The 25,738-nt window shown below is 44.1% G+C and overlaps 1 protein-coding gene across 2 annotated transcripts in view; it reads right to left on the reverse strand.

Annotated features, from left to right (window-relative positions):
• Nos1ap (nitric oxide synthase 1 (neuronal) adaptor protein) overlaps positions 1 to 25,738 on the reverse strand; it is a 274,383-nt gene that overhangs the window by 41,023 nt on the left and 207,622 nt on the right. For both annotated transcript variants that reach the window (NR_154593.1, NM_001109985.2), the window contains exon 4: positions 18,759 to 18,817. Coding sequence is in view for 1 of the 2 variants with exons in the window: in NM_001109985.2 (NP_001103455.1) it covers positions 18,759 to 18,817 (59 nt within the window). In the remaining variant the exon portion in view is untranslated. The remainder of the gene's footprint in view (positions 1 to 18,758; positions 18,818 to 25,738) is intronic.

Consider the following 25,738-nt stretch of genomic DNA (forward strand, 5'->3'; position numbering starts at 1 on the left):
CATCTTTTTCATCCCCTTTGCTCAAAACAGAAGCAGGATTTCCTCAGACGTTGCTTTCTCAGGGCTGCTATTTGGCATGAAGTATGCATGGGTGGGGGATTAAACCCCAGCAATGATGCCCACAAGTTCCTCCAAGAACTTTCAGAGGATATGTAGGTATTGTGACATTGTCACCTGCCACAGTATCCTGTAGAAGGAAGTCTTGGATCCCAAAGCTAGAAGAAACTTTGACAGACAGGCTCATTTTCCTTAACTGCTTTAACTGCAGGCATAGAAATGCAAACACAGGGATGGCTTATAAAGTCCCCTCAAGGAACAAATATATAAATATCTCTCTACTGTTGCAAAATATCTACTGTGCACTGAGAGGAAAAAATAAACACTCTACTGAGTTTTCAAACTCTACATAGAGTAGACAAATGTACACTTACCTTTTGAAAGTCTAGTTAAGGCACCCTTGTGGCCAATCTCTGCAGTTAATTTATGTTTTAATTTCATAGCTGTTAACAAGTTCTTTCTTATGTCTCACTAAAATGTCCCCTGCTTGGCTTGAATCAACCGCAAGGCATCACCCAGCCCTTCCTAAATGCCAAATGCGTGATAAGTTAATTTCTTCGTGTTCTGTACTTGACAAGCAGGCAAAAAGAAAAAGAAAGAAAAAGAACCAGCATCCCTTAAAAAAAATACAAAAATCCTTTTCATATACTTCAAAGCTTTCACTCTTTTCCAGCACTTAGAATTCCTTAAAAATAACTTCACCTGCTATTGGCTGTCAAGACCCAAATCCACTTATACAACCTACCAGTTCTCTTTCCTCTAAGACAGTGTTAGCGTTTGCATATGCAGAATCTCCCCAAGGCTCAGGTGTTGGAGGCCTGGTCCTGTGGCAGAATGCAGAGGTGACTTGATCCTGAGAGCCTAAACCTTGTCAAGAATCATCCACTCATAATAGCGAAATATTAGTATGTTTATGCTATATTATATAATCCATAAATCGACAACCTTGTGGGGAGATGACAGAAACATAGAGGTTGAACCTAGCTGGGAGAAGGCTTTGGGGGACCCTGGAAGGGAACCCCATCCCCAGTCCCTTCTTCCTTCTTTCCTCCCTCCCTCTCTCCTCATGCCCATTTTCCTTGCTTCCTGGCTGCCACAAAGGGAGAAGCCCTTCATTATGCCCTTCTGTCATATCGGCCTCCTTTTCCACAGTCCTAAAAGCAATGGAGCCAGTTGACCTTGAACAGAAAGCTTGGCCATAGTTATTTTTCCAAGCATTTTACCACAGAGACGAGAGCTGATGCTGTTCTCACCCTGAGCTCGCTTGTCTCTGCCCAGGGTGATCCTTGCTTTTCCTATAGGTCTTAGGGCGCTCACACGTCCTGAAGACTCATTTTCAGAAGCAGGATTTGCAGCCAGATCTAGAAGGCAGAAAGAAAACTGGGAGCTCTGCTCTGATTGGTTCATGTCGAGGCCTTGCCTAATAAAACGGGCAGACTCCTCTCCACTCTTCATGGACAGTTTTCCCTCCTGTTTGCAAGACAGTGAACATGGTCCCTCAGTACCCCATGGAGAGAGGCATTAGTGATAGATGTTGCCAGTGAGAATCATACGCAAAGGGGTATATTATACATCTTTGCCCCTTGGCTCCCCATTGAGACTCCCATGTTGTAGAGAAATTGCAGAGCAAACAGAACAGTCACACGCAAAACAGCAGCTCTACCACTTAAAGCTAAGGAACACTCTGAGACACGGTCGTTTCAACTGCAAAATGAAAGAAAAGGCCCACTATAGTATTCAGAGAATAAGATTATACGGTAGAGACTGTGGGTGTGTGCAGCTTTTTCCTCTTTTTTGCTATCTTGTGGGTTCTTTATGGGTTTCCCTAACTGTCTCCTAACATCTCTGGCTCAGCTCGGAGTCTCTTGGCTCAACTGTTTTCTCTTCTCTCGTCTACTCAGTCTTTCTTCTGCACCAACCATCTTCTCTAACCTTGCTCTCTGACCCTACTTTTCTCTCTCCTGGACCCTATTCTTCTGCCACATGAACCCTTCTCTTCTTGCTCAGCCTCTGCAGGCTTTTTATATCCTCCCCTGTTCCTAGAAATCTAAGAAGCAACCGACACTGGAGGTCAGAGGGTCAAGAAGTTCTAGTGGCTAAGCATTCCCAAAGAGCCAGTTGACTAGCAAGGGTCAGGTGCACAAAATAAGTCACACTACAGGTGTGGGCACCTTAGTCAGGGTACTGAAAACAATTGCATTACTTGAAAAGTCTGAGGAAAATCAACAGGGAACTATTGATAAAGGACAGGGCAGGTTAGAGGGGCATCCCTGAAGACAGAGCAGGTCCCCTGGGCATTCATAGAACCCTAAGATCTAAGGAGACAGGATGATGAGAATTTCCAGAATCCAGAAAGAGCAAGAAGTCCATAACGAATTCATAATAGGTAGTCTCTCTAGGCAGGGAGCACGATGGGAAGAGTTGGAGAGCAAGTCTGGTGGAAACCATGGAAAGCTGTCAATCACAGAAACAGATGAGAACTATCCTTATAGTAGACACTGCATGTGGAGAGGTACAGAGTCATGAGATGTGGTCCACTCATGGGCAGGAAGCACCAGAGCATGCCAAGGATGGGCAGGAGCTGGACAAGGTGGTCAGGGCTGATAGTGGTGAAGCCAGCTGAGTAACTCGGAGCTTACCTCGGGAACTGAGGGAGCTGGTGGGGTTCTGAGCAGGGTAGTGTGGTAGCTGAAGTCAGAATGATAGTAACAAAATGGCGGAGGATAGTAACAAAAGGCTTGCTAATGAAGAGGCTGCTGCAGCATGGAATGTGTGGATGCATAGCATAGCGGGCTTGCCAGGTGGAGAGGCTACAACCGTCCTCTTCTCCCATTCAGATCGTAACAGATTACTAAGAGAACCCCGTTAACAGTCTCTATGTAGAGAGTAGAAGAGGAGGCAGCAGAGGAAAGGCTAGGAGAACAGGGAAGGAACCAGACAGGAGCATCACAAGAGCAATGGATTTAGGGAAGGCTCAGGAGGACTGAAGGGCCACATCCAGTGCTGCTCAGAGATCACATGGGGTGCGGATGGAAAGAGACTTAATATCAGCGACACTGGAGACATTAGCCAAGTGTGGGCTCAGTGCAGAAACTTGGGAGACCCAGTTAGAAGGAGCTGAAAAGCTCAAGAGAATTTCGGAGAGAGACAGGAAATGCAATTAGTTAAGAAGTTTACCAGCAACAGGGCAAGACAGTTAAGAGTGTGTTAACAGGAAGGAAGGAAGGAAGGAAGGAAGGAAGGAAGGAAGGAAGGAAGGAAGGAAGGAAGGAAGGAAGGAAAGAGGGAAAGAGGGAGGGAGGGAGGGAGGGAGGGAGGGAGGGAGAGGGGTGAGTATGTGTGTGAGAGAGAGGGAGATGAGGAGGGTAGGGGAGAGGGGGAGAGGGAGGGGAAAGAGGAGGAAGAGGGGGAGAGAGGGAGGGAGAGAGAGAGCAAGAGAGAGAGAGATTGAACAATAAAGTGTTAGAACTTGAGTTCAATCCCAAAAATAGACATAAAAGATGCTGGGTGCACATACAGACACAGGAAGAGAGAGAGAGGTGATAAGGTTGGGGAAGAGAAAGACAGAAGAGAGAGTGAAAGGGCAAGAGAGAGACAGAGACAGAGACAGACAGAGAGAGAGAGAAACAATAGAAAACAGTCTTAGGACCCAGGGGGAATTACAGGGCAGATGATGGCTCAAGTTTCAGAGAGGCAGCAGAAGACAGGATCCCAAGTGGAGGATTCACCTCAAATCCCAGAGGACAGCCTGCCACTAGGGTGGGCACTGGTCCCACCCTTGCCTTGACTCCTTCCTCCCTCAGGTAGCTTTTTGGCAGGCAGCCTTCGAATCAGCCAAGCTTTTCCCCGGCAGAGAGCTAGAGCTGCCTGGTGTGGAAACCTGAGTGGGGCTGGTGGACGGAGGGGGTCAGCACACACAGGTTTGAGGATCTGGTGCTGATCGAAGCCAAGGATGACTGAATTGCCCGGGTCTGCATTTCACCTGTCCGTTACTGAGGTGACTTTTCTGAAGGTGACGAGAACTAGCAGATATATATCCTGGGTCTGAAGGGAAAGGCATGCAGAATCAGAGCCATTTTGCTGCTGTCTTAGAGCAGAGATGCAGGTTGGTTTATCCCGCCCATGGCCTCTCCAGGAATGGGGCTTATGTAAACATGGGGGCTGGATACACCAGGAGGCCAGGCGCCAGGGGCCAAAGGCCCTCATGGGATGCGGCTTCTTAGCACTTGGAGTTTCTCTTTTACATTTAGCTTGTCAAATTCTTCTTCATCAACTGAGGTGTCTGACAGGCTTAATTATTTCCTTAGGGCTTTTGTCTTTCCTTCAGTGAACAAAGGCAATTGGGAAGATTTGGACTTAGCTCTTTTCCTAATAAAATTCTTATACATGTACACACTCACACATGCGCACACACCAGGGTTTGGGAATGACAGCAGGCTAACCAGACCACTGTCCTACTATTTGGATGGGTGCCCCAAGTATAGGAGGAAATCTACCTGTTGCTTCTCCCATCTTCAAAGGTTAATTATATGCTAACAGTAGACAATGATCTTATGTTCACATCATAACTATTGGGAGCTGTCATGGGGCAGAGGGTGTCTTTCAACTTATCACCTCCAAAAGAAAATATTTTATGAGTGCCTATTGGTTTTCATGATTTCATCATCACACCTACTCTTTGAATGTCATGCATTATCACTGAAACTAACAAATAGAATAGGAGGTGAAATCAGAGATAATATGCAATTAGGCAAAATGAGAACTGTGCAGTCACAGGCCTCAGCTAGGCAGCCTCTGCCCACTGCAGGAAGAAGGGTGGACCTTTTCAAAGGCAGCCTCCCTGGTGGTTACTCCCACAGCAGTTAGAGGAGCCGGGCTCTCTGCGAGACAGTGAACATGATCATCTGACTCCTGTTTCTCCATTCTCTTTGAAACAGCATTGAGTCAGCAGCTTGTTTGCTGTTAGGACACACATTCTTGTGGGCTAACGTTAGTGTTTATTTCCCTTCCCAAACACTTTCACACACGGAAGACCTGGACAGGGAATGGTGGTATAGGTTGATCGGTCAGTTCATTGGTTTTTTCCATCTTAGACCTCTGTTTGCAGAAGGATCATTCCTACTCCCGGGGAATTGTGTCAAGATTCAAGAAGAAATCAATTAAATTGAACAAATATGCATTGAGCGCTACTATGTGTAAGACGGAGATCAGGTACTCTCTGTGATTAGCAACTTGAGGTTCCATTTCCTTACAATCTAATTTTATTTATTACTGGGGCAGTGAGGGGTGCGGGTGAGGAGAAGGAGGCAGGGAGAGAAGCAAGGAGGGCATGTGCCTGTCAAAGTGCATGTGTGATGACATATTGTGAGTCAGAAGACAATTTTGTGAGTTATATCTCCCCTGCCACTCTTAACGTGGTTCTGGGGATTGAACTCAGGTGTTTAGGTTTACATAGCAAGTGTTCTTACTGAGACATCTTGCTGGCCCTCAAATATAGCCCCTACTAAAATACATTGGTCAGATAAACAACTATTACTGATTATCTTAAGGGCTATACAGAATTATGGGTCAAAGAAAAAACAGACAAGGGATGGGGGTTGCATGCTTACAACGTCAGCACTCAGGAGGCCGAGGCGGGAGGATTGCAAGCAGAGTTTGAGGCCATCCTGAGATACATAGCAAGTAACAAGCCAGCCAAGACCCTGCCCCCCACCAAAAAAGAAAGAAAGAGAGAAAGAGAGAGAGAGGGAGAGAGAGAGAGAGAGAGAGAGAGAGAGAGAGGGAGAGAGAGAGAGAGAGAGAGAGAGAGAGAGAGAGAGAGAGAGAAAGAAAGAAAGAAAGAAAGAAAGAAAGAAAGAAAGAAAGAAAGAAAGAAAGAAGAGGAGGAGGAGGAGGAGGGAGGGAGGGAGGGAGGAAGGAAGGAAGGAAGGAAGGAAGGAAGGAAGGAAGGAAGGAAGGAAGGAAGGAAGGAAGGAAGGAAGAAAAAAGAAAACCAAACCCCACAAAGCAAAGGAAAGGGTAACAGACCTCCACTCTGTGCACGGTAGTGATGAAATCAGGAATTCCTATTGGGTGTTGATATTTAAAATAAATCTTGAAAGATGAAAAAGAATCTAACAGGCAGAAATGTTAGGGCAAACACAGAGAATACTTAATTAATCAATAGATCTTGACTGCTGCCAGCAACTTGGAAAATCTCAAAGTGACTCGATAAAGGACATAGGCCTTGCAGACCCGCCAACTCTTATTCATCCATCTCATCCTTTATTTCATCCCACCTCCTGTCCATCCTACCCTTGATCCCATCCCATCATCCTCCATCATCCCCCACCCCACCCCACCCCATCCTATCACATCATCCCATGCCATCCCATCATCCTCCATTATGTCCCATCTCATTGCATCCCCCTATCCTTGAATTCTATGTATAACTCTTCCAGTGTGAGGGACTACCAGAAAGAAAACCCAGAGTCAAAATCTGGCTTTGCTCCCAACTGTTCTAAGACACAAGAAAGAGCCCTCAGAGAGCTTACCAGTCAGGCCAGAAAACAGGGCACTGCAATAGTGTCTGGACTGGTTTTCAATGCCAAGTGTCTTAAGTGGCCTGTGTGGGCTAAGCAATGACACTGCCTATTGCCACCCTAGAAGCTGTCTATTAATATTAAAGATCTGTCAGCTATGGACTATATCACCACATTAGGGACAATCTTCATCTGTCTTTAGGTTGGCCACACGGTGTCCCTTCCCATGAGTCATTATTACTTGGTCTCTGCAAAGCAGCTAGCCTTACCACTATATTACCAACATATTCCCTGGTTTTTACACTGGTATGTATGCCAACTTCCTCATAATCCAGAAGGTTCCACAGACACTGAGAATACCACAAAGGCTACCCTCTTTGCAAATCTACTCCTTTAAAGCTATCTGAAACTCATTAATGTAAGACTGTTTTGTTTTTGAATAACAAAACTCCGTTATACTTAGCAAGATATAAATGGCTCCTATATTGGTGAAGGAAAATCCATCAGCATTTAAACAATTAAATCATTAAGTAAACTAGATAGCTTTGATTGGTCTCTTTTGCTTACCAGCTTTTATTTAGCCTCAGAGGGTAGAAGTGCTGATGGCATATTTTTGCTTTAAAAGTAACTTTTTAAAGATGGTACTCAATGCTCCATGGCATGAAAGGATGGAAGGTTCACATCACTCACATCTGTAATCCCAGCATCTGGAAGGCTGAGGCGGGAGAATGGCTGGGAGTGTACAAGGGCAGTCTTTCCCCAGCTTTAATCAGATTTTCAAAGATCCTTGATATCCTAGCCAGTGTCAAGACCACTCCATGGCCTCCTGGGCCAATGCCTGCCTGGCAGCAGGGAGGACAGGGTTTTCCTTCGCACACACTTTCCCATCTGAGGTTCTTCAGGGTCCCCCACAAACTCTAAATCAATTCTTTCTGCATATTTAAAAAGGAGAAAAATGAAGCACTGAGAAATGAAAGCACTTCCTGGCAGAACCACGTCCAGCCTGGCTCCCCAGGTCCCTGCTTCTTCCTCCATAGAGTAATCCTCTCCCTAGAAGACAATGTTAATTATGTGATGTTACCCACAGCTGGCCTAATTGGATTTTTCATCGTTAGTGTAAAAGATGCCCTATAAGGCCAGGCCCAGTCTGACGGTCTACTCACTCAGCAGTGGGCTTTGTACCACTCTTGGGCTATGCTTTAGGCAACCAAAATGAATAAAGGACAAAGCCATTGTGGTGATTTGAATGAGAACGGCTCCCACAGGCTCTTATATTTGAATGTTTAGTTCCCACTTGGTAGAACTGCTAAGGAAGAGTAAAGTAGCAGTCTCACATACCCTCTGTCTGCTACCTGTGGATCAAGATGTAAGCTCTTGGCTACTGCCCCAGGGTCATGTCTGCCACCAGGCTCCCTACCATGATAATGATGGACTAAACCTCTGAAACTGTAAGCCAGCCCCTAAATGACATGCTTCCTTTTATAAGGTGTCTTGGTCATGGTGTCTCTTCATAGCAACAGAATACCTACTAAGACAGCCACCAAGAGGATAAATAAGACTAATGGCCTCTCTGACCCAAGCAACTTAAGGATTTTATTTATGAATTCACTTATCTTGATGATGTTAGGGATCCAAGGCAGGATCTTTGTAACTTTTTGGTTTTAGATTTATTTTAAGTGTGTTTTGCCTGCATAATGTTTTCCTTGCAAGTCTATATGTAAGTATACTACATGTATGCCTGATCTATATGTATGTATGTATACTACATGTATGCCTGGGACCTGCAGAGGTCAGAAGAGGGTACTGGATCTCCCAGATGCCCATGGGTCACCATGCGGCTACTGGGAAATGGATGGACTCGGGTTCTCTCTAAGTACAGCAAGTGCTCTTATCTTCATACGTCAGTCACATCTCTGAGCTAGGTCCCCAGCCCTGAAAGAATGTTTTAGCAGAGCAAAGGAGGAGACCTAACCCACCCTACCTCTGTCATATGGTAATACTGAATACCTACTCTAAACTAAGGGTCTTTCCAGGTACTAGAGATACAACAGTAGATGAAATAGGTATTGTCCCTGCCTTCACAGCACTTATGCTAAGAACATGACACAAAGTTCTATCCTTTGACCAGGAGTGAGTTTTCAATCAAGTGGGATGCCTCATGAGACATAAAGGGTAGCTGTGGAAGTACTGAAGTTCCAAGTGGAGGTCATTGGAACTCCTTACCCTCCTTCATTTACCCTCTACACTCAGACATCACCGGTCTGTCCATGACACCAACAGCTCACAGGTTGATGTGTGTCTGCTGCTCTTACCTATATGGGCCAGACACCGATATTTCCTATTATATTTAGATAACTAGGCAGTCTTTCCCTGTGTTCATCTTGTTGACATGAGAGTACATCCACTAACTGTGGACTCACAGTGCACTCCAAGGTTGGTTGGATTCTCTACAATGTTACTTTCACTTTGGCACATTCAGAGCCAAATCCACCATGGGAAAAATTGCAAAATGATATGCAACTTTGAAAAAATACAGAGTGTTCATATACTTGCAAATACATTATCCTAAACAGGGAGAGAAGATGGATATAGCATAAGTTATTGATGATAGAGCAAGTATTGGTAGTTTCTCCCTTAGAAAACTATTACTTTATACAAGTATATATTATCTGGTCAATTAAAAAAACTTAGATGGCTCAGCAAGTGCCTTAGTTCACTTCCTACTACTGTGACAAAACATCATGACCAAAAGTAACCTGAGGAACAAAGGGCTTCCTGCAGCTCACAGGACAGGCTCGGGTCCATCATGGAGGGAAATCAAGGCAAGAGCTTGAAGAATAAACTGAAACTGGGGCCATGGAGGAATTCTGCTGACTGGCTTGCTTCAATGGTCTGCTCAGCCTGCTTTTTATACAACCTAGAACGATCTGCCCAAGGACGGTACTAAGCATTAGGAGCTCGGCCTTGCCACATCAGCCATTAGTCAAGAAAATGCCCCATAAACTCGCCTAGAGGCCAATCTGATGGAGGTAAGTTCCCAATTGCAATTCCTTCTCTACAAATATGCCTAAGTTTGTGTCAAGTTAACAAAAACGGACCAGTATAGCATTTGCTGTGCAAGGCCTGGTGACCCGAGTTCGATCCCAGGAACCCACATCAAAGCAGAGAGAACCAACTCCACAAAATTGTGGCCTGACTTCCATGTGTATTCATCAACATACACGCATATCACATAAACATACTCAATGACAAATTAATAGAACTAAAAAGAACTTAGGATTGCATCATATTTCCCTAAACATCTGCCCTACCATAGGAGTAGAAGTCAGAGTGAAAGCCTTGGATAGGGGTTGAGTCCTTTTGTAATTACATTCCCATTGATTTCTACAGAGTAGCATATGCTGACATCGGAAAAGAGGGAATGAAAGCAAAGGAATAAAGAGGAAAAGAAAGGTCACACAAATTTCTAATAGAGCATGAGACTGCAATAAAAGATTTATAAGTCATTAATCCTTGCTGGAAACTCAGTGTCCACTCTAGGTGTTTACTGAGTCTCACTGTGCACCAGTGAAATTTTGGGGACCTTTTCTGCACTATGGAATAAAGACATAATCCAGAACCTGCCCATCAAAGAAGATAAAGACTGCCTATAACTCTACAGTAATGAGAACAAGGGGAGGAGAGATAAAATGAACAGAACTAAAAGATAAACAAGAAAAGCATGTGGTCGGGATGTAGCTGAAATGATGCAGAAAAACCTTGGAGAAATGCCTGGGTATTTTGACACCCGAAGAAAATATACAATGAGCACAAAAGGAGCCATTTTTATGAAGGCTATCAAAGCCAGATCATGAGAAACGAACTGTAAGACAGTGGTGAAGATAGGACCATGACTTTAGGAAGGAAGGAGGGTTGACAGAGGACATACGCTTGCATGAGGTCATCAGGAATAAGAAGCAGTTATTTAAGGCAGGGGACAGCTGAACATATGTGAAGGCAGCCAGAGAGCCTGTTGAGACCAAGTAAAGGAGAACAAACAGCAGCTTAAGCTGGGCACAAAAGGAAGGTGCGTCCAGGACAGACACACTGGTAGTGGTATGAAGATGCTCTAAGGCATCAGAGGCAAGCCTCAGAATCTCACAGAGAAAGGGGTCTCCCACAGGCACTGAGGGTGTAGCATTGACAAGCAGAAGAAGGTGAAAGGGTTAGGGCATTAGTGAGGGGATTTCTCCCAGAGTGAACAAGGGATCACAGAGCAGCCCTGGGAGGTAACAGACGCCAGACAGAATGAATGCTCTCCCCCTCTCCTTGTCAGTTCTTTTCATAATGTTCTCCATGCAGAAAATTGGGTGAGTTATTCTTGCTCATGCATATGTATGAGACACTGTAAAGGAAAGGTCTCAAAGCTGGAAGAAATAAAAACATCAACTCTTCATGAAGCATTACTCATGGTTGGAGTGACAGAACAATTATCTTTGTCAAATGAGCTGTCCAGAAACGCCATAGGAGAGTTAGGGAGAAAACCCTAGGCCGGGCTGCCTGCGTGCTCCTAATATGGGTTTTTCCAGTTTAGCAGGGGCTCCATAAGAAGCCGGATGACAGGAGGTAAGAACTGGAGGAGGGAAAGTGCTCATCCTTATAGAAACAGTCCAGGAAGCTGCAGATAACCACACCGTCACTTAGGAGATGTCATAAGCAAGGGCTGGCTCAAACTCCAAGTCTGCACCTCCTTCCATGACCTTTTATGAACCTTTGTAGCTTGGGTTCTATCTTAGAGCACATCGTGAATTGAGAGCAGGGTTTGAGTTGTGAAACTATGGTGGTTTGGAAGAAGGTGCTATGGTTTGGCTGTGTCCTTAGTAGTTCATATGTAAATGCATAGTTCTTAGTATGATGCTATTGGTTGGTGATGGAATCTTTGAGAAATGGAGTCTTATAAGAGGCTCCTTAGGTCATTGGCAATGATCCCCAAAGGGGACTATGGAATCCACATCCATTTTCTCTTTCTTTCTGCTACCTGGCTCAAGATGTGACCAGTGACTTAAGTGTGTACCTCAATTATAAGCAACCTCCACTAGAGGTTCAAACCAATGAAGCAATCTGAACTGTGAGCTGAAATACACCTCATATCACTATATAAGTAACCAGGGCAGAGTATTTGCTATTATGACTGAAATTTGACTAATGCAGAAAGGATGTGTGGTGGTTTGAATAGATATAGTCCCCTATACCTATAGGTATAACTCATGTGTTTGAATGCTTGGCCCATAGTGACAATATATTAGGAGGTGCAGCCTTGTTAGAGTAGGTGTAGCCTTGTTGGAAGAAGTGTGTCAGTGGGGGTAAGCTCTGAGGTCTCCCATGCTCAAGGTATGCCCAGTGTGGTACACTGTCTCCTTCTGCAGCCTGTGGATCAAGATGTAGAGCTCTCAGCTCCTCCAGCACAATGTCTGCCTGCATACTGCCATGCTTCCCTCCATGATGATAATGGACTAAACCTCTGAACCTGTAAGCCAGCCCCAATTCAATGTTTGCCTTTATAAAACTTGCTGTGGTCATGCTGTCTCTTCAGAGCAATAAAACCCTAACTAAGACAGGATACCATGGAGCAGAATCAACTCTGATTTTAGAGGGACAGTATACATTTCTGAGAGTTTTAAGGGTACTGAAAGTGTTTTTCTTTGGCTTCATAAAACATCAGAATGACTAATGATTAGTGCTTCTACCGTCTCTCATAATGACATGATCCCACCTATATATCTCAGTTCAGAGTTGTGTGTAATTACATGCCTAAAAATAGTAACACTCCGAAGTTTTGCATACTTTACAGACTGCCAATCTCCGTCCCCTAGGAACCGTTCCTCCTCCCTTTTGTGAGGATGGTTCCGTTTCTTCTCCTTAAAATAGATTTCTGCTTCACCTTATCATTAAGTTCCAATTCTTCACATCACGATTCTTTTTGCCTCTGCCAAATGACTGAAAGGTTCTATCCACAGCCTTCACTGAAGCAGCTCTTCCTACCACCCACCAAGATACGCTCACATCTTTTCTTCCATCTCCACTCTCCTTGATCCAAACTCCTCATCCTTGTTCCAGGACAGATGCTCGCCTCAAATTTCTCAGTCCCTCTTCAAAAGTTACCTAGATTGATTTTTTCATAATTAAAATGTTTTAAGGAGTTCTTGCTAAGCTTTAGCACTTGACAGGCACTTAACATATTCATAACAATAATTCAATGTTTTCTGACTTCCATTGTACTGAAAGGTATGTGTCTTTATAGGTGCTCTAATTTCTTGTCTGTTCCTGCAATCCAAGAGCAACTGAGGTCAGAAGGGCTGTATTTGACTTATGTCCAAATGACACCCATTACTTTAAGGAGCCACAGTGACAAAAGTTTGAATCAACTGGTCAGATCACAACCACAGTCAAGAGCTGGGAGACAAATACACCCATGCTGAGTATTTGCTATTCATCTATCATTTTCTACTCTTATAGAGATCAACACCCCAAGCCTAGAGTATGATGCTGCCCACAGTAGGCTGGTTCTTCACACATGCATTATAATCAAAACCATGCCCCACTGACATACCCACAGACAAATCCTCAGATAAGACTTCTCTTGTGAATCTAGATTTGCCAAATTGATTGTCAACTCAATACCAGCTATAGTCATTTTGGAAGAGGAGACCTCACTTGAGAAAATATATCCAAAAGACTAGCCTGTGAACAACACTTTGTTGCATTTTCTTTATTGATGATTGATGTGGGAGGGTCTAGCTTGGTATGGGCAGTGCAGGCCTTGGGCTGGTGGTCCTCAGTGCTATAGGAAAGCAGGCTGAACGAGCCATGAAGAATAAGCCAGTGTCTTCAGTAATAGGGTCTTATCAAATAGTTCTAGTGGGTAACCAACAACAATGGAAACTGCCTGTTTTGTTTTGGGGACTTCAGTTCTGTTCCTAGAACCTTGACTAATACAATTAAAATATAACATTTATTAGTTATACATAATAGTGAGTTTTATTAGATTATGACATTTAAATACACAGATGAGATGTATTGTGATTATATTCACATACATCCCCATTATTCTTTCTTGGTCCTCTCTTCCTCAAGCCCTTCCTCCTCCTCTACTTCCCTCCTCCTCCTCCAATCCCTTTCTCTTCCTTCGCCTCCTTCCCCTCCCCCAATCTCCTCCTCCTCCTCCTCCTTTACTAACCCCATTCTTCTATTTACATGCCATTTATTTGTTGACTTTTGTGAACCAGAGACATTCTTTAGGGTTGTTACAGGTACATGAGTGAGAGTTTCTCTTTCTAATCAACCATTATCTACATACAAATCTTCAGGAAGGGTTGGGGCCCTGGGATGGTTAATGTCAATTGTTCATTTTGTTTGTTTGTTTGTTTGTTTTGGGACACAGTTTCTCTGTGTAGCCTTGGCTGTCCTGGAACTCACTCTGTAGATCATACTGGCCTCAATCTCAGAGATCTGTCTGCCTCTGCCTCCCCAGAACCATCTGAGAGATGAACCCCTAATCATGCCAGTGGAGGGTCATCTTGACTAGGTTACTTGAGGTGGGAAGAGTTGGCTACTGTAGGTAACACTATTCCCTGGCTCAGAGAACTCTACATACTGCATGAAAAGAAATTCAGGTTAGCCAATATATTCAGCGCTCTCTGGCTTTTGACTGTGCTTGTGGTTCAACCAGCTGCCGTGGACTCCTGCTGTTGTAATTTCTTTGCTATGATGGATTGTATCCTTAAACTGCGATCAACTCTGGAGATGCATTTGCCCTGACTCCAAATTACTACAGCAACTGTTTGGATATTAATGCCATTTCTGAGAAGTGTCTGGAAACCATCTGGGGACAAATCTACCTGGTTTGGTCACTTAAAGAAGTGGAGAATTATTGCAATTTGCTTCTTGGAGGCTTTCAGTCATAATTTAGTCTGTCTAGCATTTTAAAAAACAGAGGGAGGTGTTCGTAGTTCAGTGTCTAGTAGCTGGGAGTCAATACCACAGGGACTGATGCAGTCAAACATGTTAATTCCCGAGGTCAGGAGATGACTCCCAGGCAGTTACACTAAAATTCAAAGGCAATGGCTTCCAAATGAGCTACGGGAGCTCACTACTGAGCTGGTTTATTTTTAATCCTAGGAACTATGTCACAGAAAGACAGGATGAGAAAGCATCTTCATGATGGCAGTGAAATCCAAAGTTAGGAAGGAGTTAAAAACAAAACAAAACAACAACAACCACCACCACAATAACAACTGCAACCCTCGCATGCTTCCCTTTTCAGGCCTATCTCTTCCTCATTCCACAGCTTCATGTGGGGCTTGGAAGTAAATGCTCTCACTAAGCAGCACTCACAGGAAGCCAGGAAGGAGAGTCTGCTAGGGTCTACTGCATAAATTTGTAGTGACTGACCTCAGCCAAGCCAGCCATTTGTGTCCCAGGACTATCTTCCCTGAGAAGCACCCCTCTCGGGGTTGTCCATAAGGGAAACTGGTGGGAAATTTGGTGAGAGGAAGTGAAACAGCAGCCATCATCCTCTGGAGATCAATGGTTAGAGATAGGAGGATGGTATCATGGTTTTCTTGAGTTGGTTTTTGGCGACTGTCCTCACTTTTGTATACTCTGTATCCAGCTCTCCTGCACAACTGTCAAATCTGCTGAACAGCAGTGGGTCCAGGTCTGATATCAGAAGCTTGACTGCTTCGCTAGGCAGAGCCAGCAGCCAGCCTCCCACGGACCCTGCACTCAGCCCCTCTGCAGTTGAAATCCAGCAGATGCTAGCTCAGGCTCCTAGCTGTCCCTGGATTTGCTGACTCATGACCCACAGAAGGCAAGGTTGATGAAAGATTTTGCTCTGACCCCTTCTGGACCTTCTATTTGCAACTCCCACCCAACTCTGCAAGTCTAAATTCCACGGCAAAGCCCTTACCACATACTCCCATACTCATCTGAGGGCTCTCACCGAATCTTGAGTCTCAAAAATTCAAAAGCCAGGAAGACTCAAATGTATTGCAGCTACCATTGATATGTAGACATGGTATCTTCACTTCTGTATTTGGGCTAAGAAAAATAACACTATAGAACATGAAAAATAGAATTCAAAGCAATTACTGTAAATATTCTTAAAAGTCTAGGAACCACCACAAGCTAAGGCCTGACACAGTTAGTTAGTTATATAAATAAATGATAACATGATATAATTTTTAAGAACCATAAAATGCCACATTATGGGAGTAAATATAGCATCTAGAATAGCCTATCAAATTCTAACACTTTTAAAAATAATGTGTATGAGGGAATATATATATACATCCGTATCTCACATATACAGATCCAGTTCAGTGGAAAAAGAATAATCTCCTACAAATGAGGCCAGGACAACCTGATATGCACAAGTGGTAATATAAATAGCACAGGAGAGAGGAAAATGGAGGGGGCGGGCTTTGGTTCATCCCTTACATGAAACCACACTAGTGATCCACATGACCATAAAACCTATAAAACCTAACATTAGAACATCTCCAAAGGAAAACAGAAAGCCTTCGAGTTGGGCAAAGATTTCTTTTCTTTTTTTTTTTTTTTGGTAAATTTGACTTCCATCAAAAATTGAAACTTTAATAAGACATAGTGGTGCCTGCCTACAGTAGTTGGTAGTCCAAGGCAGGAGGATTGCAAGTTTGAGGGCAGCCTGGCCTACAACTAAATAAATTAAAGTTAAAATTTAAAACCACAATTGAAAACAACGTTTTTGTTTGTTCATTGTTCTTTGTTTTTGTTTTTCATTTTTTGTTCTTTTTGTTTTTTGAGACAGGGTTTCTCTGTGTAGCCCTGGCTGTCCTAGAACCTGCTCTATGGACCAGGCTGGCCTCGGACATTTATCTGTCATACATGTGAAAAAACTAAATTAAATAGTGGAGTGTGGCAGTTAGAGGATGATGGAGTGAGAAGAGAGAGGAACAGAGAAAGGCGCAAGTCACCTTAGGGGTGACAACAGTGTCTACTGTATTGCCTAAGGTGATGGTTTTACAAATATGTTTATCAAAACTCACCAAGTTATTCACTTTAAAGATGTTCTCATTTTTAAATGCCCGTCTACCTCAATAAAACTGTTTAAAAGTAAACACCTTGACTGGAGTGTATTAAATGGGAAAGTCCTTCCAATCACGAATGGGCAAAATTTAAATTCATGAACAAGCCAGGCATGGTTGTGCATGCCTTTAATCTAAGTACCTGGGGGGTAGAGGCAGGTGGAACTCTCTGAGTTTACAGCTAGCCTGGTCTATATACTGAGTTTCAGGATATTCAGAGCTAGATAGTGAGACCCTGTCTCATTAAAAAAAAAAATCACGAAAAGCATATGCAAAAGTCATCTTATGTACACTATACGGTGCAGAAACCAAACAATATGAAACCAAACCCCCCAAACCAATCAAAAACACACAAAACAAACAAAGAAAACTGTCTTCCTGGGGGCTGAAGTGATGACTCAGTGTTAAAAGTACTTGGTGTTCTTCCAGGGAACCCAAATTCGCAGCATCCATATCAGACAGTGTTAATCTAGGTTCAGGTGATCCGATGCCCTCTTCTGAACTCTATAGTAACCAATACCCATGTGGGACACACACTCATATAAAATACTGTTGTTGTTTTTTTTATAAAATGCACACTGCAGTAGTTTGTCTATTTATATCTTCTAATCCCAGCTCTGCTGCAATCTACTTCTCAAAGCTTTTTCTTATCAATCAAGTAGAGTGTAATTGTTCCCTATAGTGAATTACCATAACTTATGTTAATTTTCATAGAGAAATTTAATGCATTCATCTACCCACCTACTGCACATTTATTAAGTGCCTCTTATGAGCCAGGCACAGGCTTGACACTATATATGCAATGGTGAACAGGGAATAGTTCCTCCCTTAAAGAACCTTACAGTCTAATAGCAACGGTGATAAATTAATTGATTAATTCATGAGCAAAAAACAAGTTGCAATAACATACTGAAACAACTATTTCAAGAACCCGTATCCACTCCATCAGCAGATGAATGGCAATAATGTGAGGGTGGGCAAAGGCAAAAATCTAGCCCTGGGTCTCCAAACTCTCCTCCAGCTGACTTCTTTCCCAGTGGAGAAAACAGGAAGAAGGGAGGAGCTGGACCTGCAGGATGCAGGACAGAAGGATGAGGGCCACAGGTCAAGGGCACGCCATGGTTCCCGGGAAAGCTCTGGGTTTTGGGTGTTATTGTTATGGTTTTTACCTCTCTAGAGAAAACATATGGGTAACAGGCATCCGACATCTGTGCGAGTCGTACCAATCTAACTGGGAAAGCAACTTCTGAGTGCGTGTCAGCTCACTTTTCTATGATAACACACCCGTAAACTGGATGGCTTGCAACATTAATATTTTATTTCACACAGTTCCAGAGGCTGGGTAGTCTAATATCAAGGGACTGGCAGTCTCAGTGTCTAAGACTGGTTTAGACATGGTAAAGAGCCCTGTCCTTGTATGGTGATAGGAGCAAGCTTCGAGCTCTCTGGAGCCTCTCTTATCAAAGCACCAATCTCAAACATCTACCATCATGACCTGATTACCCCAGAACCCCCCCCCCCACACCCAGGGCTATCAGCTTGAGGGTTAATATCTCCACAGATGAATTTTCAAGGACCATGAGCATCCAGGATATGTAGGGTACTGGTAGCTTCATTTGGGACATTTTGCTTTTTCACATGATCAAAACCTCTTCACTATGTTCAAATTCTAAGGAGGAAGAAAAGTGGAAGAGACAGTGACTGGGGAATTGGAAGTATGGAGAAAGAGATAACTCAGTTAGCTTGCTTCTCTCGATCAATATCTATGCAATTATGGAATTTCAAGTAGCGCAAAAATCAGCACAAATTGAAAAGGCCTCCAAATCCAATGTGGCCATTTGAATTAAATACCACGGAGAAATCCTTCAAACCTCCCCCCAGGGCAATTCATGGCAAGCAAAACTTTTCATCTTAAAGATATTTACATCTATAGAAGTATCAGGTCTCAGAGGGGAAAGGCATCAGTCCTTTATTTAACTTGATCTGCACCCACCGGTTCATAAGAGATGGCTCCAGGAGACAGCGCCGGTCCCTGGGGCTCAGCATCCTCCTGAGAGATGGGCAGGGCTCTTACCTGTAGATAGGGTCCTGCATCACCAGCATCTTGCTCTCATCCCACGTCCACTCCTTTTTCTGCAATAAAAGAAGCTGTACATGAATAAGTTAGGCTTGTCCTCGGACAGAACCAGGGCACTCAGTGTGCTACTAATGCATATGCAAACACATGCATTTCGCTCCTGGCTTTTTCCCTCTAAGAGGCTCAGAGCTGATTGCTTCAAAAGGACAAGTGGAAAATGTCATGTGTTTGCTCTGATCAGTTCTCTCCAAGCACTTTAAGAAAGTGTCTCTCTAGGCACCAGAGGATGGGCAGGAGCCCAGAAGGCCTCATGGGAGCAAAGGCAGACTCTAAATTTCCTTAGAGAAATTAAAAAGACAGGGAAAAAAAAAGAGGCCATCTATCAATCCAGAGGTGCGGAGGAAGAGAAATGAAAGAGAGGAGGGCAAGGATAAAACTTCACGGTGTGTGGAGGATGCTGTTGAATGAAGGTGAAATGTAGTCCCCGGCTCCACTGGAAGAGCATGGGGATGTATCTTGTACATCAGGTAAGTTTAACTAGTGCCTTTGCGTGACTCATAAAAGGATATTCATTCTGGCTGTGATCCACTTTCCGTAGCAAGAGTCACAAGCTCTAGATGAGGGTAAGCATGGGGGTGAGCAAGCTCAGACTGAAGGGCCTGAAGAATGGAGAGCACCCCAAAGTGAGGAGAGAAATCAGAAAGTCATCAACCAACTGTCACCTTCCCTTGGGCCTGACTCCCCACAGGCACAGAGAGCCCCGTTCCACCTTTCCTGGTCTTTTTCACAGATATATAGTGTTGTCCAGGACACCGAACTCATCTGTGAACAAAAAGACTTGGAAAAGTGGTGGTGGTGGGGCACTTCATTAATGAGCAAGGTCTTTTAGCAAGGTAGAGTTTTAAATAGGAGGCACAGGGTGGGTGGAAGCTCTCCAGGAGGCTACCAGAAGGCCATGTTGAGGCCCAGAAAGAAACATCAGAAGAGGCAAGCAGCTTTACCACACACACACACACACACACACACACACACACACACACACACACACACACACACACACATACAGAGACACAGACACACACACACACACACACATACAGACACACACACACACAAACACACACACAGACACACACACACATACAGACACACACACAAACACACACACACACACACATACAGACAGACACACACAGACACACACACACAGACACACACACACACAGACACACAGAGACACAGACACACACACATACATACAGACAGACACACAAACATACACACACAGACATACAGAGACACAGACACACACACACACACAAACACACACACACACACATACAGACACACACACAAACACACACACACACATACAGACAGACACACACAGACACACACACACACACACTCCACTCATACTTTTTCCCTTTAAATTCTTGTTTGAGAACTTCATACATGCATGCAATGTGTTTTGATCAAATCTACCCCCCTTTCCTCCCTTTTACTTCCTTCCCTACCTACTGCTTTTTGCTCCCAACATCATGCGTTCTTTTACTTATATCCGCCGAGGCCATGTAATGCTGCCTATACTGCGTAGGTATCGGGTCATTTATGGGAGCATGAAACTGACTCCCCCTTTCCCACTGCCATCAGGGCCAACAGTTCCTCAGCTAAGGATGGAACTTCATGAGTCTCTACCCTATCCATGCCGGGAATGGCCAGCTTGATCTCCTATACACAGTCTCAGTTGATGACATACAGCCTCTTAATCCTGGAAGACACAACATCAATCCAATACTGGAGAGAGATTTAGGCTCCATAAGTACTCAGTATTTATCAGCTTAAACAGTTTTATAGGCAACAGATTTTCAGTTAGAACTGTAGTTACTATTTAAAGATTCACTTTCTTTTTTTTTTCCATTTTTTATTAGGTATTTAGCTCATTTACAAAGATTCACTTTCATAATGGCTACTCACTACCCTCTAACATTCTGAATGGTCTGTGTGTAACAGCACACAATGGGGAGACTAATTTTTTAAGAACCCTTTCAAAACACAGCAGGTTCAGAACTGCTAAGTCCCAGGTTTGCAAAGAGCTGGTTCTGGACTCATTTTCCAAACTTTTTGCTACTATAGTTGAGATTATTTTGTGCACACGACACTTATTCCTGCATCTTTGAAGTAACCTGTGGTCGGATCAGAATGGTAGAAAACACATTCCTTTCTGTGTTCTAGTCATGGCACCATGAGCCCATCAAGTTCCCCCCATTCATTAGTTGCCTCCTAATCCTACTGACACATATTAGAGCTGGTTTCCAGCTGGAAAACAGGTATTTTCAAGGTAAAAGTCCAAATACCTGGATGCCTGCTTTCAACACACAACACTATAAGCACTATTTAAAGAGCAACATATAATATGTTTAAAATGTGATTTGATTTAGAGGTGGTGAATTTCTTATGTCAGGAACATTAAGCCACATCTATAGTCACAATAGACTCTGCCTGCCCTTTCAACTCAATCAGCAATATTTATAAAGCACCTACTATTTGCCTCTGAACCCTTCTGTCGAGCTTTATTTAACTGTCAAAATTTTTTGGTTCTAATATTTCTATTTGGATACTAAGTTCTTATGTTTTTACTGTCTCTTTTTTATCTGTTCAAAGATAGAAGCCAGACATGGGGACATATGTCTAAAATTCCAAGCATGAAAGAAAACTGAGGCAGGAGGATTATTGACCCCAGGAGTTATAGACCAGCCCGGGCAATTTAGTAAGGCATAAACTCAAAATGAAAATTAAAAACAAGAGTACTTGTGATTGCTCATGAAAGTGTTTTTATGACTGTCTCCTTAAAAGTCTTTGTCAGGTAGCTTTAACATATCTGGCACCCTGGTGTTAACATCCACTGATTACCTTTTGCTCATCTGCTCAAAGTGAGATTTTTCTGTCATCTTCACATCTTCAGAATGACTATTCTAACTATAGAGAAGCTTACTGAGTTGTATAGCCCTTGGGTCTGCTTAATTTCAGTGTAGATATTTTTTTTTAATTGGGAAGCTTTTTATAATAAAGTTTATTTTTTTTAACTGAGATTTCGCTTATTCCTTCTATGGCAAATGACTTTCAGTTGAAACCCAGAATTTTTAAACTATTATATGACTTGAGGTTCATTGAGAACTTTGTTTTAATATCATCCCACTGCAATGCCCCAAAAGGGGAAAGAGGAAGACACCATGCTGCTAAGGGTGGTTTGCCCACCGGCCTCTGCAGACCCCCAAGGGCACGTCCTGCGTCTGTGCAATTCTAGCATCCCATCCAGCTCCTGGGGGCAAGCGTGCTCTGTGCCTGATTGCAAGTATCCTCCCTCCACTATTGCTGGTCTACTCAGTCTCACTACTCCTGGACAATGGTGGGAGTCCAGGCTACCACTGACATCACACATGGAATAAGGTAGGGGATGAGACACTCATTACCATTTACATTACAAATGTTATACCCTCTCCAGGTCCCCTTCCCCCCTATGAAGGTGCTCCCCCACCCACCCATCCACCCACTCCTACCTTCCCACCCTGGCATTTCCCTACACTGGGGCATTGAACCTCCACTGCTCCTTCCACTGATGTCCAACAAGGCCATCTTCTGCCACATATGTGGCCGGAGCATGGATCTCTCCATGTGTACTCTTTGGCTGGTGGTCCAGTCTCTGGGAGCTCTGGGGGAGTCTGGCCAGTTGATACTGGTACTCCCCCCATGGGGCTGCAAACCCCCTCAGCTCATTCAGTCCCTTCTCCAACTCCCCCATCGGGGACCCCACACTCAGTCCAATGGTTGGCTGTGAGCATCCACCTCTGTATTTGTCAGGCTCTGGCAGATCCTCTCAGGAGACAGCCATATCAAGCTTCCATGAGCAAGCACTTCCTGGCATCCACAACAGCATCCAGGTTTAGTGACTGTATATGGGATAGATCCCCAGGTGGGGCAGGCTCTGGATGGCCTTTCCTTCAATCTCTGCTCCACACTTTGTCTCCATATTTCCTCCTGTGAGTATTTTGTTCCCCCTTCTAAGAAGCATTAAGCATCCACACTTTGGTCTTCCTTCTTCTTGAGCTTCATATGGTCTGTGAAATGTATCTTGGGTATTCTGAGCTTCTGGGTTAATATCACTTACCAGTAGTGTATACCGTGTGCGTGTGCGTGTGCGTGTGTGTGTGTGTGTGTTCTTTTATGTCTGGGTTACCTCACTCAGGATGATATTTTCAAGTTTCTGATGGCATTCTTATGGTGACTGATTCTAACCCAGCAGTGGGGAAGTCAGAGCTCTACTCAGCCAGGTTGGCTTTGTTGGGTGGGGCTTTGAAGAACAGTTTTATTTTCTAAGCATTTGCCTGGAAGGACAGTTACGCCTAATTGTTGCCAAGCTGACCTTTTCCTTCTCCTTTGGGTAGCAAACAGGCGTGCTGGTGCTCCCGTGGCATATCTGGGTTGTCATCTTCTCAAGCTTTGAGTCTGGGATAGATGGAGCAGAAAGAGACCTCTGCCCACACCATGTAATTTCTGGTTTCCAGGTTCTGAGCCCCAGCAATGGCGGATGGTTTCTGTGACCTGCAGCATACATTTCTACTCAAAGTGGCTATGGTCCTGAGAGAGAAATCAGACACCGGATTTCTTCCCTGCCTAAAAATGCTCCCCCAATGTCAAAGATGACCCTGGGAGGACTCTTTGCAACTCTAAAGAATGCAACTAATCCTGTCATTAAAAGAAAGAAAGAGAGAAGAAAAGCAGTGCAGAGCAACTATTCCCCTTTTTTGGCATTCTTGGACAGGGTGGTGGCAAGGCCAGGCTCCAGGCATCTTGTATGAATTTCATGGGGATGAAGCAACACTGGCAGAGACCAGAGGAATCAGAAATTAATTTTAGGAGCCATCCCCACATCTGCAGAGCATAGCCATAGAAGGAAGGCAACCTTTAACAATAACTCCACCTAATTACTTTCCTTTTCTGAAAATTCCCATTAAAATCCTCTCCCGTTCATTAAAAAACTTTGCAGTGAGCCTTGGGCGAATCCAATAAATTCATGAAGAGGGCAAGAACGGATGAAGGTAACTCAAAGGGGTTGGGAGAGCCTCCCCAGGGTTTTGCTTATCCAAGAACCTTAGGCAAACACAGAGTTGTTTTGATTTTGGTTTTGGTTGTTGTTTTATTTTGTCTTAACCCAGTATCTTCCATGTGCTAGTAATGCTACTCTCAGAGCATCGGAATGGAGGGCTCTGCACCCCTCCTCCACCTCCATCTGGGGCTTTTCCTATCCACCTCTTCCAAATAAAACTCCAAAGCATGGATTCACCAAGGTAAGAAGTGGCTCCTGGTTTACAGCCTGGTCAGCAGGACAGCACTGAGTCTTCCGGGTTCTTAGAACAATGCTCCAATGTCCCACTGCCTGGGACAATGGAGAAACCATGCAGTGCTGGGAATGGCTTGGGGTGGGGGCGGGGGCTCACACACAGTAGCAGCTTAACTGAAGAACATGGTGGGGGGTTGTTTCTGCAGCACAGGGGATTAAACCTAGAGACTCCTGCAGCATGTCACCACCCAGCTATATACCCAGCTTAACTGAAGAAGTATTAGAGTCTCTTTGGTCTGAAATGAACTCTTATCTCCTCTACTTTGCAAGTATTTTAAAGACAAATAGACAACAATATGAACAGGCCACCTCCTTCTTACTTTTCCAAATGGAAATATTCTTTTCATGGAAAAAATATCATCATCACCATCACCATTACAAATTAAGGTTAGTTTCAAATTTAGGTGAGAGAAGTGTAACTTAACAGTTACTTTAGCCAAACTGGTTCCACCATCTTCAGCAAGCCCACATAACTTCCAAGTTGTAGCCAAAGCCAGCCTCCTCCTCCTCCTCCTCCTCCTCCTCCTCCCTCCCGTCCTCCTTACATAAATGCTTGAAAATAGGGCTTCGGTTCTTGGTAGCTATGAGGACATTTTTAGTTTTGCTACTCTCCATCCTGGCCCAGCTGTGGTCTTGGAGACACACAGGAAATAAAGACATAGAGGAGGGGGCACAGGACTTTAAGCCTGCAGCCGCATCCCTCTGGGTGCCCTCTGGGGACTGGGCATCCTTCATAGCATAGGAGGAGCAAAGGACAGGGCTGCCTTTGGCCTCCTCCCCTTCTTCCCTTTCCCCACAGACATATGTCATATGGCACCTTCGAGAGTGCAAGCACTAAGAGCAGAAGGGCAGGGATTAGCAAAGTCCCCAAAGATAACTTTCTCCTCTCACTAGCTCTTCCAATGAGGGCCAGACAAGAGTGTGAAGCTGGTACCTGACTCCATGCAAATACCTAGCGTCTGGCCACGCCCCATTCTGCAGTCCTGGGTGTATGACTCCTGCCTTTGATTCCTTGTCCCCTGCTTGCCTCCCAGGGCACTGAGCCAAGCCCAGGGTTATTAGCCTAACCACCTCTCTAAACATCTAACCCCACAATCTGGCAGTCACCTGCCTTTTCCCAGGTGCCATCCCATTGGACCCTCTAGGCTTTTGCCTGGCACTTGATTCTTTTCAGACTAACAGGGCAGATCAGAAAGGACAAAGAGGGAACTCACCTTTACCTGTTTCTCCAATGTTTCCTAGTTGCTATGGGAGGGAAATCCATTGTGCCTTTTTTTAAAAATAAAACAACAGAATTCTTTATTTTATATGTATGAATGTTTTGCCTGTATGTATGTATGTATGTATATAAATGTGTGTATATATATATATATATGTGTGTGTGTGTGTGTGTGTGTGTGTGTGTGTGTGTGTATTATGTATGTATGTGTGTGTGTGTGTGTGTGTGTGTGTATTATGTATGTATATGTACCATGTACATGTCTAGTGACCATGGAAGCCAGAAGAGGGGACCAGATCCCCTGGAACTGGAGTTGTAGATGGTTATGAGCCATTAAGTAAGCCCTGGAATAGAACC

This window comes from Mus musculus, chromosome 1 (assembly GCF_000001635.26).
Source record: "Mus musculus strain C57BL/6J chromosome 1, GRCm38.p6 C57BL/6J".
Classification (NCBI taxonomy): domain Eukaryota; kingdom Metazoa; phylum Chordata; class Mammalia; order Rodentia; family Muridae; genus Mus; species Mus musculus.